Source organism: Salmo trutta, chromosome 8 (assembly GCF_901001165.1).
Source record: "Salmo trutta chromosome 8, fSalTru1.1, whole genome shotgun sequence".
NCBI lineage: Eukaryota > Metazoa > Chordata > Actinopteri > Salmoniformes > Salmonidae > Salmo > Salmo trutta.
The window spans coordinates 44,143,452-44,158,305 of NC_042964.1; the positions used below are offsets into that span (position 1 = coordinate 44,143,452).

At 44.1% G+C, this 14,854-nt stretch overlaps 1 protein-coding gene and 1 long non-coding RNA gene across 4 annotated transcripts; one reads left to right on the top strand and one right to left on the bottom strand.

The window, feature by feature from the left end:
* Window positions 1-2,014: 2,014 nt before the first annotated feature.
* On the top strand, window positions 2,015-14,837 carry LOC115199063 (differentially expressed in FDCP 6). Of its 3 annotated transcripts, XM_029761584.1 has the most exons (13): window positions 2,015-2,177; window positions 2,263-2,450; window positions 4,038-4,178; window positions 4,896-5,084; window positions 5,927-6,157; window positions 6,321-6,467; window positions 10,952-11,060; window positions 11,261-11,472; window positions 11,574-11,699; window positions 11,837-12,003; window positions 12,940-13,141; window positions 13,431-13,521; window positions 13,650-14,837. In XM_029761584.1, exons 2-13 carry the CDS (start codon window positions 2,355-2,357, stop codon window positions 13,847-13,849), a joined length of 1,911 nt encoding a protein of 636 aa, XP_029617444.1. In that variant the 5' UTR covers window positions 2,015-2,177; window positions 2,263-2,354; the 3' UTR covers window positions 13,850-14,837. The 3 variants fall into 3 exon arrangements, with proteins under 3 accessions (XP_029617444.1, XP_029617443.1, XP_029617446.1); XM_029761583.1 differs by having other exon boundaries at window positions 2,015-2,450; XM_029761586.1 differs by having other exon boundaries at window positions 2,016-2,450; window positions 11,592-11,699.
* Window positions 2,116-3,334, bottom strand: LOC115199064 (uncharacterized). The gene is made up of 2 exons (XR_003879340.1): window positions 2,971-3,334; window positions 2,116-2,551 (listed from the first exon to the last, which is right to left on the bottom strand). It is a non-coding gene; the product is annotated as an uncharacterized LOC115199064 (long non-coding RNA).
* Window positions 14,838-14,854: the final 17 nt, after the last annotated feature.

The window sequence follows — 14,854 nt, forward strand, 5'->3', positions numbered from 1 at the left end:
CCAAGGTGACTTAACCTGTCATCAACCATTGTTGTCCTAAGGTGGGTTTTAATCAGTTTTAAAGCTGAGAAGTTTCTCTCGCAAGAAGCACTGCTGACTGGAGTAACAGAAATCTTACAAAGTCGAAATAGCTCATGGAAGAACTCTTTATAAGGTTCTAGAACACAACAAAGTCAAGGAGAGTATACGGTCTGTCCCGACCACTTTTCTCTCTCCTATTTGAGTAACGTTAACAGATTAATAATAACAATTGTTCGTTTTGAGTTCAAGTACGAAAATCTAACTGAGTTAGTGGATTTGAAATTGCTGAATGTTAACTTGCTGAACACAGACAGCTGCAGCCTACTAGTTACCCCACATTAGCTAAATATTCGTATACTGTAACTTATGACACTGCACTGTATATGTGTGTATTACTAGCACAGATGTAAACATAACGTTAGGCTAAATTGGGAACCGATCTCTCTTATCTGATTAACTGTCTGTTAATGGAGCCAAAGGTCAAACGTTAACTTACACAGCGACGCAACTTTTGTAAAAGTTATTCAGGAAACCTAAACCCGATGCTAAACCTTAAAATTGACTTCAAATATGATGCTTTCGCCAATCACGAAAAGAGCTCATGGAGCCGCCGAACGTCAAAATAAACGCTTTTTTTAACAAGAGGTGAAATGAGATTTTGGGGTTACACCCGGGTTGGCCAATCAGATGTCAGGGGTGTCCACTGCCACCCTGGACACCCCTCTGGCTCCTCCCCTGTCCACAGCTATTTAAAAAAAATAAGAAGCTAATGATCCTCATTCTCCCTGGTGAAATATTTTGAATGATTTTATTTAGACAGGAGTAATTATATAATTTTGGCGAAACCTCAATTTACTTTAGGGGAATCCAGCATCCTAACAGAGACTGTGCACCCGCTAACCTTCCTTTCCATTTCGCAAGAGGCTGAAACAAGAGATCTGTATATAATGACCAGTCGCTCCTGTCTCCGCCCTAACAATGGTAGTCTTTGTCCCAAAGGGGGGGAGGCAGGCGATTATCTTATGTCTGCATATTATGCCCATAAAAACGCATTGTCTTACTCTGGACAGATTTTGGCGAGAGTGAGCCCTCTCGCTTCGCCTCTTCCTTTCTGCTGAAACTATGTTTCCGGAGAAAGCATTCGAGCGAGTGAAACAGTGCCCCTCTAATGTGTAGCCCATGTATCTGACGATGGCTGGACAGAACTAGTAAGACATGTCATTCTCTTCTGGTCCAGACAGCATCAGATATACGGTCTACACATACTGAGACAGCGGGGCGCTGTTTCGCTCGCGCGGATGCTTTATTAACTGAGATCGATGCGTCTTTCTGTCCGGTCAAATAAACTATAAATATTTAAATATTTTATTCGGACTGGCAAGGTGTACGGTAGGCCCGCTCATAATTCCGGACGTGTCTACAGTCACTCGCTTACTTTTAAGGAAACAACTTGTGAGTTTGTGGACGTGTGAGAGTGTGACTCAAACCCAGAGTGGCTGCTGGGGGATGTAAGCGTGGTGGGTGGTGATAACGCCGACTGCGTCTTTCTTTTTCCCAACGCAGTTAAGCCAAAACCACACCCAGTTATTCTTAATAACCGGTGTTCTACAAAGCCTTGAGCGCTCTCCAAGTCCGGAAGGGAATATCACGAAGTGCGAAATTTCAGTCACTGATTAATAACATTTACCCTTGTATTTCAAGATTGAAAAATATAATAACATAATGTGGTGGACCAAACTAGCCATTAACATCCCTTAACGCTCAAAGACAGATTCAAAGGCTGTAGCATTGCTTATTTGACTGAATGATTAGCTAATACATATTTGAGAAATGATGAGTAGTAAGCATATGATTTTACCTGATAATAGACTATTAATGATAATATAACTTCAAACAACACTAGCTTGCCAGTGGGAGCGTAGTAGAACGCCTCTGAATAACGGGGCGTGGTTTTGTCTTAACTGCGTTGGGGAAAAGACGCATATCGCGTATGTATATCGCGTATGTATATCAATGACATTAACCAAGGGCTGGGGTTAATTTACCACCACCCACTTGAAAGAGAGAGCTCAATAATTTACAAGGATGCCAGAGTTTTCCAAAGTCTTTCGAAGTTTTAACTTTGAGTGACCTAAAACATTATTATAGGTTTAAAGGTAGGTAGTATTTTACTTCGGTTACATAAGTGTTCCTCTCTTCTCCACCCCTTTCTTAACGTGTCCTGTTCGCCTTCTCGTTAAGTGCTTCCACTTCAGTTTGCAATACTGATATCACTGTTCAGTGCACAACTCCGCACGCTTCGGAATGTAGACGCAAAGACGTCTGTCTCCACAATGGAACTGCAATCCGAACTGCTCAAGTCCATCTGGTACGCGTTCACATCGCTGGACATGGAGAAATGCGGCAAAGTATCGAAGTCCCAGCTGAAGGTTAGATTTTAAGTGTAATATTTCCAAGTGCTGAGCTTTATAATCAGGAAATGGGTGTTGAATTGCTTCTGTGCCTCTGGTGCCAGCTTGTTCCTCAGAGCCTACAATTCACATAATAATATCCACATAATCGTTTGTTTAGATAACCTTATAAACAAACATTTTGAGGTTTGAAGAGCTGATCAAGATAGCCTAAAAAATACATTGTTAGCCTCTTACAAGTTATTATATTAGGCTATAATACATTATTCAGCTTGAATCTAGGGATGTATACCATTTATAAAGTTACAGTCCGCCAGTAAAAATAATAATTCACATGGATCATGCAGGAATACTGCTCAGAAGGAGAAACATGCACATGAAAACATTCTCACTCACACACAATTTGTATACATTGGTGACTTTAACACATGGATACACCCTCATGAGTGTGTATCCATGAAACCCTCTTTCAGTGAGTAATCACAACAGCGGCAGCCTACACACAGAAATGGGAGCATTAAAGTCAGTCGATAGTCACCTATGCCCTCGTTTCAAAGTCCAGGACTGGCCCTCTCCCTTTACTGCAGTCAACCTGTACACATGACAACATATCAGAGTTTACTGTACAACAGAAACAGATGGTGCTGTGTGTTCAGACATCTTCCCCAGTCATCGTCCCCTTCACTCAGTCTCTGGCCTGTCGAGTTCAAACAAGTTGTGTTCTCCCTTTGGTGAGAATCCCAGGAAATAGCAGGCAGGTGTCCAGACATGCTCACATTGAGGTGTGTGTGTGTGTGTGTGTGTGTGTGTGTGTGTGTGTGTGTGAGAGTCAGTCAGTCAGTTAGAGGTCTGTTGTTTACACTGCTTGCTTTGGTTTTTATTGGCCTATTTGTTTTTTCATATGATTTGAGATGATTAGAAGTTGTGAACTATTTCAGTGACCACTTACATACTGTATATAAATATAGGAATAGTAGATGTAATATTGACAGTAACATTATACATTTAAAGGGTCATTTATGGGAGATTCTCATTTGGCCAAAAGACCATCCTCTCCTCGAATCCTCCGCCTTCTCCTTGGTAACCCGGAACCCCCTAAGTTGTAGAGTGGTCGAGGATAGTGTCAATTAGTTTCAAACGGAGGAGTGTCCTCGCATCCTCGATAACGTCCTCCCGCCGAGGAAGCGCGAGTATCCTTCACAGAAGAGTTTTGAAATCCGCCACACCCCCTTTAAATCAGCTGTTTACTTGGAGGAGATAAGTATGCACATTTAAAAACTATATGCTACATATTATTTTATCTAGTAAATGTCTAGTACAACTAGCTACATGTCTTTTTATTACTTTACACATTTAATTTGGGATTCCACCCCTGGAAATGTCATTTACATGATGACGAGCGAGTGAAGGAGTCTAATTTAATTCAAAAGTACTGTTTCCGCATTTCTTCTCCTCGGTTACCGTTGAGATTTTTCAAAAGGAGGCGAGGAGAGGACAACTGAGGACAGAGGGGTTGAGCCAACCAATTGTGAATCTCCCTTTGACACAGGCATTTTCTTAATTTTTCTCTCTCTCTGTGTGTGTGCGTGTGCGTGCGTGTCACAGGTTCTCTCCCACAACCTGTACACGGTGTTGAACATCCCTCACGACCCCGTGGCACTGGAGGAACACTTCCAAGACGATGACAATGGACCGGTGTCAAACCATGGCTACATGCCCTACCTCAACAAATACATACTGGCCAAGGTAAACTACCTCAACAAATACATACTGGCCAAGGTAAACTACCTCAACAAATACATACTGGCCAAGGTAAACTACCTCAACAAATACATACTGGCCAAGGTAAACTACCTCAACAAATACATACTGGCCAAGGTAAACTACCTCAACAAATACAAACTGGCCAAGGTAAACTACCTCAACAAATACATACTGGCCAAGGTAAACTACCTCAACAAATACATACTGGCCAAGGTAAACTACCTCAACAAATACATACTGGCCAAGGTAAACTACCTCAACAAATACATACTGGCCAAGGTAAACTACCTCAACAAATACATACTGGCCAAGGTAAACTACCTCAACAAATACATACTGGCCAAGGTAAACTACCTCAACAAATACATACTGGCCAAGGTAAACTACCTCAACAAATACATACTGGCCAAGGTAACCATCCCATCATACTCAATTGAGGATTTTCACATTGAGATGAGTGAATTCCAGTCCATTCAGGAGATGAATTGCACTTGATCTTGATCTTAGTTCACCCAAAATTACATATTGGTTTCCTTAACCTGTGAGCAAAACCGAAGCATGCATTGCTGTCTTACCTTCTCCATGGACTGCTTACAGGGTATTGAAACCAATATGTCATTTGGATGAACTATCCGTTTAACATCTAAAACTCTTTACCAGTACTAATGAACGAATGAACCCCTGGTGTGCTGCACCCAGGTCAAAGAGGGTGCATACGACAAGGAGACGTTTGATGACCTGTGCTGGATGATGACCATGAAGAAAAACTACAGACCTACCAGCGGCCAGGGGGGACTGCTGTGCTCCCTGAGAGACTGCTTCAAACTTTTCTGTCTCTTCAACCTGCTGTCGGAGGACCACTACCCACTCATCATGATTCCACAAGAGGTGAGGGCAGGGAGAGACTGACCGCCATGGGATATATATATATATATGAGAGAGAGAGAGAGAGAGAGAGAGAGAGAGAGAGAGAGAGAGAGAGAGAGAGAGAGAGAGAGAGAGAGAGAGAGAGAGAGAGAGAGAGGAGAGAGAGAGAGAGAGAGAGAGAGAGAGAGAGAGAGAGAGAGAGAGAGAGAGAGAGAGAGAGAGAGAGAGAGAGAGAGAGAGAGAGAGGAGAGAGGAGAGAGAGAGAGAGGAGAGAGAGAGGAGAGAGAGAGAGAGAGAGAGAGAGAGAGAGGAGAGAGAGAGAGAGAGAGAGAGAGAGAGAGAGAGAGAGAGAGAGAGAGAGAGAGAGAGAGAGAGAGAGAGAGAGAGAGAGAGAGAGAGAGAGAGAGAGAGAGAAATTAGTCGTAGTTATGCAGTCCAGTGGCCATTTTGACTACACTGTGTGCTTTGACGCTTGCAGTATACAATGTATGTTTATCGATTAGCCCCTTACTCAGTGGAGGCTGCTGAGGAGAGGACGGCTCAAAATAATGGCTGGAACGAGCCCATCCTCCCCAATTATGGTGCCATCATCCTCCTGTGCTTTTGCTAAAATATCTCTACTCTAGGTCCTTACTTCCTGTTCTCCTCCCCCTAAGCAGGAAGTCAGAGTAGAATAAACCAATAGGAGGGAGGTTTGGTTTCCTGTTGATAACATCTGCAGGCTTTATGAAGATATGTTGCAACTTGCCGACCACAGCATTATCCCTTTACTAGATCACTTTCTGACTATGGGTCCCAGCAAATTCACCCATAGAAGGATAAAGATCTTTTCTGACTTGTAACGCACACACACACACGCGCAGGTGGAGTACCTGATGAAGAAAATCTCCACTGCGATGAACCAGGAGTGGGACGGCAAGCCCCTGGAGGACCTGCTATCCCAGGATGCCTCTGTCCAGGAGAAGGGCATGTCGGTGTGGGTGTTCCTGGATCACATGGGTGCCGGGAGGCTGCTGAGGGTCAGCAATGCGGGTGTCTTCAGTCTGGCTCTGGACCAGGTCTTCTTGGAGATGTACCACAACGTCCTCAAGAGGGTGAGTTGGTGGGACTGTATGGATGTGGCCCCTGGTGGGGCTGTGTGTGTGTGGGCTGTTTTTATGTGTGTGTATATCTGTGTTTGCGCTGAATGAAATTCACATTACAGGGACAATGATCGATCCCTCTCTGTCTCTGTCTCTGTGTCTCTCTCTCTCGCAGGGTTACATGTGGAAAAAGGGACATGTGCGCAGGAACTGGATGGAGCGTTGGTTTGTACTCAGGCCATCCTTCATGGCCTACTATGCCAGCGAGGACCTGAAAGACAAGAAGGGAGAGATTCCATTGGACCAGAATTGTGTTGTGGAGGTAATCTTGTTATTCTGGTTTATCTTTCAATCCACAAAACCGGTAGAAAAAATCTTGGCTAGGATAGTTTAATTGTTTTGCTAATGGCTGAGTGAATCACTACTGTGTACCTGAGACTGAGACGTACACTATATATATACAAAAGAATGTGGACACAAAAGTAAATCGAGCACACAGCCATGCAATTTCTATAGACAAACATTGGCAGTGGAATGGCCTTACTGAAGTGCTCAGTGACATTCAACTTGGCACAAGTCAGTTTGTCAAATTTCTGCCCTGCTAGAGCTGCCCCGGTCAACTGTGGAAAAAAAAAAAGTGGTAGGCCACACAAGTTCACAGAATGGGACCGCCAGCTGCAGAAAATCCTCTGTCCTCAGTTGTAACACTCACTACCGAGTTCTAAACTGCCTCTGGAAGCAACGTCAGCACAATAACTGTTTGTCTGGAGCTTCATGAAATGGGTTTCATTGCCCGGGCAGCCGCACACAAGCCTAAGATCACCATGCGCAATGCCTAGGGTCAGCTGGAGTGGTGTAAAACTCGCTGCCACTGGATTCTGGAGCAGTGGAAACGCGTTCTCTGGAGTGATGAATTATACTTCACCATCTGGCAGTCTGACAGACATCTGGGTTTGGCAGATGCCAGGAGAACGCTACCTACCCAAATGCATAGTGCCAACTGTAAAGTTAGGTGGAGGAGGAATAATGGTCTGGGGCTGTTTTTTTATGGTTTGGCCTTGGCCCCTTAGTTCAAGTGAAGGGAAATCTTAACGCTACAGCATACAATGACATTCTAGACGATTCTGTGCTTCAAAGTTTGGGGAAGGCCCTTTTCATGTTTCAGCATGACAATGCTGCTGTGCACAAAGCCAGGTCCGTACAGAAATGGTTTGTCAAAATCGATGTGGAAGAACTTGACTGGCCTGCACAGAGCCCTGACTCCAACCCCATCGAACCCCTTTGTGATTAATTGGATGCAGACTCCGAGCTAGACCTAATCGCCTAACATCAGTGCCCCACCTGACAAATGCTCTTGTGGCTGAATGGAAGCAAGTCCCCGCAGCAATGTTCCAACATCTAGTGGAAAGCCTTCCCAGAAGAGTGGAGGCTGTTATAACAGCAAAGGGGGGACCAACTCCATATTAATGCCCATGATTTTGGAATGAGATGTTCGACGAGCAGATGTCCACATACTTTTGGTCATGTTTTGTATTTGTTTAATTCAACTTTTATTTCTACAGGGTGGGTCACCATTGAGACCAGGGTCTAATTTGAACGGGATTCCTGTGAACATTAACATACAATAAATAATATCAATACAAGAAACAAAACAGGATTAATCAAAACAAACACAACTCTCGCATCACCTCCCTTAAAGTCTAATTTCAAGGTGACCTGAAGGCTATTCCATGAGCTGGACCTCCTGAAGCAGTCAGTCCAGAGAGCGGGTCTGAAAATGGCTGGATCTTCAGTTAATTCGTGAGCTGATGTAGTGGGGGGAGTCTCTGAAGAACCGCTTTATGTACAAAAAGTAACCAGTGCTGGACCCTTCTGGTAGTTAGACTTCCAGCCAACAGAATTATACAAAATGCAGTGATGTGTACGGAACATTGTCCCCAGTGATAAAACAAAGTGCTGAATGCTAGTTTGAATCTAAAGGTTTTAAAGCAGAGGCTGCCACATGCATGTAGATTACATCACCATAATCAAGTACTGGGAGAAGCGTTGCTTGAACAATCTTCCTTCTGCTTTCCAAAGTGAGGCAGGATTGATTTCTATTAAAGAAACCAATCTTAATTCTCAACTTTCTTGTCAGTTTTTCATTGTGTGTTTTTAAAAGACAGCTTATCAATCCAAACACCCAAGCACTTATAATGGAGGACTTGTTCAATTTGGGCTCCCTTCAATGTGCAAATATGTAGGTCCTCAAAGTTAATATTACGAGACCTGGAGAACAACATAAACTTGGTTTTATTAGCATTTAGCACTAGTTTAAGATCAGTAAGCAATTTTTGAATGGAGTCAAAACCATGCTGAAGGTTATGAATGGCCTGCTGTTAAGAGGGGGAACAGGCGTAAATAACTGTATCATCCACATAGAGATGAATGTTACAGGTTTTAGCAGGTTGACCAATATTATTTATAGAAATAGTGAAGAGAACAGGGCCATCGACGCCTGTGGCAAACCTTTGATAATATTGAGGAAGCTAGTTTTGATACCGTCAGTACAAGTTGTGTCCTGTCCATTAGATAGTTATTGAACCATCTGCAAGATGCCTGATCTAACATATTTCACACAACCTTTGTACAAGTAAGAAATGGTCAGCAGTATCAAATACTTTTGACAGGTCAATAAATAAGGCAGCACAATGGTTTTTATGGTGTAAACAGTATAGCACATCATCTAGACAAGTGTAGCTGCTGAAACGGCGCTATGTCTGTTAATCTGTCTGCGTATTTCAAGACATGGCATATGGGGGTGTAGTTAGATACCCAGAGGGCTGGATGATTCTCGTCATCACGCATCTTGAAAAAAGGTATACTATACTGAACAAAAATATCCACCTGACCGGTGTGGCATATCAAGAAGCTGATTAAACAGCATGATTATTACACAGGTGTGCTGAGGACAATAAAAGGCCACTCTAAAATGTGCAGTTTTGTCACACCGCACAATGCCACAGATGTCTCAAGTTAAGGGAGCATGCAATTGGCATGCCGACAGCAGGAATGTCAACTAGAGCTGTTGCCAGATAATGTAGTTTATTTTTCTACCATAAGCCGCCTCCAACATTTTAGAGAATTTGGCAATGCGTCCAACCGGCCTCACAACCGCAGACCACATGTAACCACACCAGCCCAGGACCTCCACATCCGGGGACCTTGACCTGCGAGATCGTCTGAGACCAGCCACCCAGACACTTGATGAAACTGTGGGATTGCACAACTGAAGAATTTCTGCACAAACTATCAGAAACTGTCTCTGGGATGCTCATCTGCGTGCTCATCATCCTTACCAGGGTCTTGACCTGACTGTAGTTCAGCGTTGTAACCAACTTCAGTGCCTAGAAGGCCAGCATCCCGGAGTCGCATCTTCACTGTTAATGTTGAGACTGGTGTTTTGCGGGTACTGTTTACTGAAGCTGCCAGTTGAAGACTTGTGAGGCATCTGTTTCTCAAACTAGATACTCTACTGTACTTGTCGTCTTGCTCAGTTGTGCACCGGGGCCTCCCACTCCTCTTTCTATTCTGATTAGGACTATAAATTCTAACTAGCATAAATTGGGCATTATTACCAAGGGCCACATTTAGGACTAGACATTCAAATTGCTTAGGGACAGAGGTAGTGAGAGATACAGAAACATTTAAGTTGTCCTTTGTAAATATGGTGACACCTCCACCTCTGTCAGATCCAAAACATTATAACCAGCCAGAGACGCATCAGTATCCGGCACAGTCTTATTTAGCCAAGTTTCCCACAACCCCTCCCATCTATCTGAACACCATCCAGTTTTGATTTCTATTTGCCATATATTTTTCAACTGTGCTTGTTTCACAAAAGTTCTGAACCTTTCTATTCTCATAGTTTCTACAGATAGTACATTTTAAAGACATTTTTTTTGCAAACATTATTGATTGTCTATGACTTTTCCAGCAGTGCTATTTGCAGAGTTGGCTCCAAGTAAATGTTGCAATTCTTCAGCCATTCCTGAACCGGTGACCAAAAACAAGACACATATGGACAGTACCAAAACAAATGATCTAATGATTCTGTCTTTTCGCAGCAAAATCTGCAGCGCTGAGATGTGTGTGTGATTGGTTGCAAGAATTTTGTATAATTTAAATGGAACAATTTTAACTTTAGAATCCGGCGTTGTTTTGTGTATCAGTTCATAAACCATGTGCCATGGAATTGGTGTATCGAAAATCTCTTCCCAACTATTTGGCAATCTATATGGCACAGCTGTCCATTTTTGGTCCTTAAATGAAACTGGTATACTTTTTTATTTATCATAATTTTCTTTAACCACTTTTGGTCTTTAATGCATGGCCGACAGACAAGTTCCTTACTCTTTCCCTCTTCCATGTTTGCTGTTTAAGATATTACCAGAATGTCCACATTGGTTTGAGAGGTCAGAGTTCAAGATCAAACTTCTGGCATTTACATGAATCAGTCCAACGCCACAGCTGCAGGATTTCATATCAGACTCTAATATCAGCACACTATGCTCAGTTGGTAACCCCTTATTTGAAAATACCATAGGGTTAGCTTGAATTGGTATAGATACAAGCTTGTCTAGAACTGTACCATTGGGCCTATATTTTGAACTAGGATGTGGATTACAACAAGAGTCAATGAGGGTTACCTGTTGCGAGCCTGATGCTAATGCTGATCATTTAAGGTTGGGATTACCTGAGCGGAACTTGGGGTGTTAAGTCAATGTCACCCTGGTAGTCAACCACCAGTTGTCCTCTTTGTCTTAGGCTATTCCAGACAGGGATGGGAAGCGTTGTCTCTTTTGTGTGAAGACCACCAGCAAGACCTATGAGATGAGTGCCGCCGACCAGAGACAGAGGGTGGAATGGACCCAAGGTGAGGGGATGTGAACAAGTGTAACGCCCTGCCTGAGACACAAGCCTAATTGTCGTCCTCGGACCAAGAGGATATCCTGTTGACCTAATGGTTAAAACATTTGGTTAGCACGCGGGAGACCCCTTGGTTGAAAAGCATTAGGGAAGGAACATCGCTTTTTTTTCTGATTCTCGTGTGTGTGTGTGTCTCTCTCTCCCCAGCCTTGCAGACTGCCGTCCGTCTCCAGGGTGAGCACAAGTCCTCCCTCCACCAGGAGCTAAAGCTGAAGAGGCGGGTCCAGCGCGAGCAGAGTCAACGGGAGCGCAGCCTGAGCGCCAGCAGCAGCCGCGGCAGCCAATCAGAAGAGCTTACCATTCAAGACCTGGAGAAGGAAAAGGAACGGCAAGGACAGGAGATAGAGAGTATTATTCAGGTGAGCAGGAGGGGGAGAGAGTGAGGCATTAAAAAGGAGAGAGCGAAAGGATGAGAGGGGGTAATGCATACATAGTATACCTTACCTAACATGACATGTAGGCTGTATGTGTCCCACAGCACCAGCGAGAGGTGGAGGCACGGCGCAGGGAGGAGGAGGAGAAAGAGAGGCAGCAACAGAAGGAGGTCCAGAGAGAGTTGGAGAGACAGCTAGAGGAGGCAGAGAAGGTAAGATCATGTACTGAAGAATGAGGTTTATCAGTGCACCTGTGTAGGTTCCCCAGATAAATGATTAGTGTGTGTGAGAGAATGCAGCCGGTGTACATGTATACGTGCCTGATTGCCTGCCTGCGTTTGTTCCCCAGTTGCGGGAGAGCATGCAGGCTGAGATGGCAGAGAAGGAGAAGGAGGCCGAGCAGCAGAGAAAGAGGATCCAGGAGCTGGAGCTGACCCAGCACAAACTGGAGGCTGCTCTCAACACAGAGATACAGGCCCACATGGAGGAGGAGAGAGTCAGGCTGGAACTAGAAGGGTAACACGCCTACACAAACGTATCTCAACACGGAGATACAGGCCCACATGGAGGAGAGAGTCAGGCACACACATGCAATTTTACACACACACACACACACACACGGGGACACACACATGGCTGCAAGACTAAAGACACAGATCAGATCACCAAACGTCCCTGTCTATTGCAGTAGAATTGTCTTCTGTGTTCTTATATCCCTCGTCCTCTCTCCAATCAATCAAATCAAATCAAATTTATTTATATAGCCCTTCGTATATCAGCTGAAATCTCAAAGTGCTGTACAGAAACCCAGCCTAAAACCCCAAACAGCAAGCAATGCATGTGAAAGAGGCACGGTGGCTAGGAAAAACTCCCTAGGAAAAACTCCCTAGAAAGGCCAAAAACCTAGGAAGAAACCTAGAGAGGAACCAGGCTATGAGGGGTGGCCAGTCCTCTTCTGGCTGTGCCGAGTGGATATTATAACAGAACATGGTCAAGATGTTAAAATGTTCATAAATGACCAGCATGGTCAAATAATAATAATCATTGTAGTTGTCGAGGGTGCAACAAGCACGTCCGGTGAACAGGTCAGGGTTCCGTAGCCGCAGGCAGAACAGTTGAAACTGGAGCAGCAGCATGGCCAGGTGGACTGGGGACAGCAAGGAGTCATCATGCCAGGTAGTCCCGAGGCATGGTCCTAGGGCTCAGGTCCTCAGAGAGAAAGAAAGAAAGAAAGAAGGAGAGAAAGAGAGAATTAGAGAGAGCATATTTAAATTCACACAGGACACCGGATAAGACAAGAGAATACTCCAGATGAAACAGACTGACCCTAGCCCCCCGGCACATAAACTACTGCAGCATAAATACTGGAGGCTGAGACAGGAGGGATCAGAAGATCCTTGTCTCCCTTTCTACTGTCTCTCTACCGTTGTCCTCCTTCCTCTCCTCTCCCAGGGTACTGCAGGCAGAGGAGGAGAAGAGCAGGCAGTGTCTGCTCCTCCAGGAGCAGCAGGAGGCATCCCGCCACTTCAGCCCCACAGAGGAGGCCCCAAACAGAGCTAAGGAAGAGCGGCCAGACCCCTCTGCCCTCCACTACGCCTCCCAGGAGCTCCAGAGCCTCCGAGAGACCCGAGAGAGGAGTCACCAGCACCTGGAGGTGAGAGAGAGATGAGAGGTAGAGGAGAAGTGGTGGCAGGAGGTGAGGGGAGAGCAAGATAAGGCTGTTGTTCAGGATCTTTTTAGGTGGGAATCTAGCTACAGTGGACTTTAGGCAGCCATAATTTCCACAGTGAGAAAGATTTATAGAATTATTTGCAGGTGGAATTGTTGCATAGGGCACCTATAAGTCAATAACAGCTAGTAAATGATAGATGGTAAAACAAAGTGCAACTGACATCAACTTTAACTTTGTTCTCATGTCCTTGTTTCCCTCTCTGGGTCTGTAGGAAGTTCAGGAGAAGCTTCGTAAAGCCAGCATCCATGTCCGACACTGGAACGTTCAGCTCAACCGCCTAATGAAACCCGTCGCTCCTGGGGGTAATGCTCTGCCATGTATTTCTCTCTCTGTGTGTGTTGCAATAAAAAAATAACTACAATAAGAAATCAGATTTGATGGACAGTCAATAAAATATACTAAATATGGTATGCCATATCTTTTGCTACAGACAAGTTATCATCGTTGCCAGTGAAAATCACCTGCCCGAAACAGGAGGGGGCGTTAGCCAGCAGTGAGTTTATCGCTAAACTCCAACCAAGAGCCAATCAAGAAACTCAGCAAACACTTGAGAGCCAATTGGCTACAGAAGAGAAAGGACTACAGGAACAGATGGAGGCTATCAACCTGTCGGAGCCTGAGGGATCGTGATGTGTCATGGGTAAATTGTGACTGACTGACTGACTGATCTACAAATAATATTGTAGTTATTTATGATGCAAGGATCTTTGCAGATCAGTCATTCGGCAGTCGTCTGCACTATCGGCTGCAATGTTGAACATTCCCAGTTGTTTTACATGTCAACAGTCTAGCCGAGTTCCTGCCCGACTAGATGCACAGGTGTTGCATTGCATCAATCAATGGTTGCGTGCCACGTCATCGACTGTGCAGTCGGGCATCAGATTTCTACATCATATGAGGTGCTTAGCTGATGTGTTAAATACCAATCAAGGCTTTGAAGATCTGGAATGTAGTCGGGGAGGAACCCGACCTCTACCAATGGTAGTGCTGACTAGGAGATGAGTAGGATCTGTAAAAAATAAATTAAAGGGAATTTGTCTTCCTATTAGAAAGTATCTCCTCGATCAAAGCACTATCTGTGCAATAAGAATGCTCATTTTTGTTTCTTCCGTTCCGTACGAACATGACACATGATGAGGACTATGATTCTTGGAAGGTGGACCCTGTAGCCTATACACTACTTCAAGAACTGAGAAACACCTCATCAACCAAATGACTGTTCAGATTTCCATCTTGCTAGGGGACAACAGTCATTGTAAATGATAGAATACCGAGAATAAACGACAGGTTTGAATTTCTGTACAAAAGAAGTGCACATACTGGTATGTTGTGTGTGTGTGTGAACAACGTGATTGCTCTCTTCTCCATTTCATACAAGGCAGTCTAACAAACCCGTGTCCCATAAAAATCGGGACACGCAAATATGTACAGTCCCCTTTTGAAATAGGCCTAATATTCAGCACAACACAATTATTTGTTTTCTCTCTTTTATTCTTGAATGCAATCTCTTTGAAGTAATGTCTTAAATCTGTGGCACACATATGCCTAATATATTGACTTATATTTCAAATACATATGTAATATGTACTAATATTTAAAATAAATATATCTAAATACATGTCTTACTCATGTCCA

What these genes read in the sequence shown, in the direction of transcription:
- LOC115199063 (XM_029761583.1), top strand. Translation starts at nt 2,355, where the DNA reads ATGGAACTGCAATCCGAACTGCTCAAGTCCATCTGGTACGCGTTCACA. An exon ending in ACCACAACGTCCTCAAGAGG is followed by an intron (nt 6,158 to 6,320) that starts GTGAGTTGGTGG and finishes TCTCTCTCGCAG; the next exon opens with GGTTACATGTGGAAAAAGGG. An exon ending in GAAACCCGTCGCTCCTGGGG is followed by an intron (nt 13,522 to 13,649) that starts GTAATGCTCTGC and finishes CTTTTGCTACAG; the next exon opens with ACAAGTTATCATCGTTGCCA.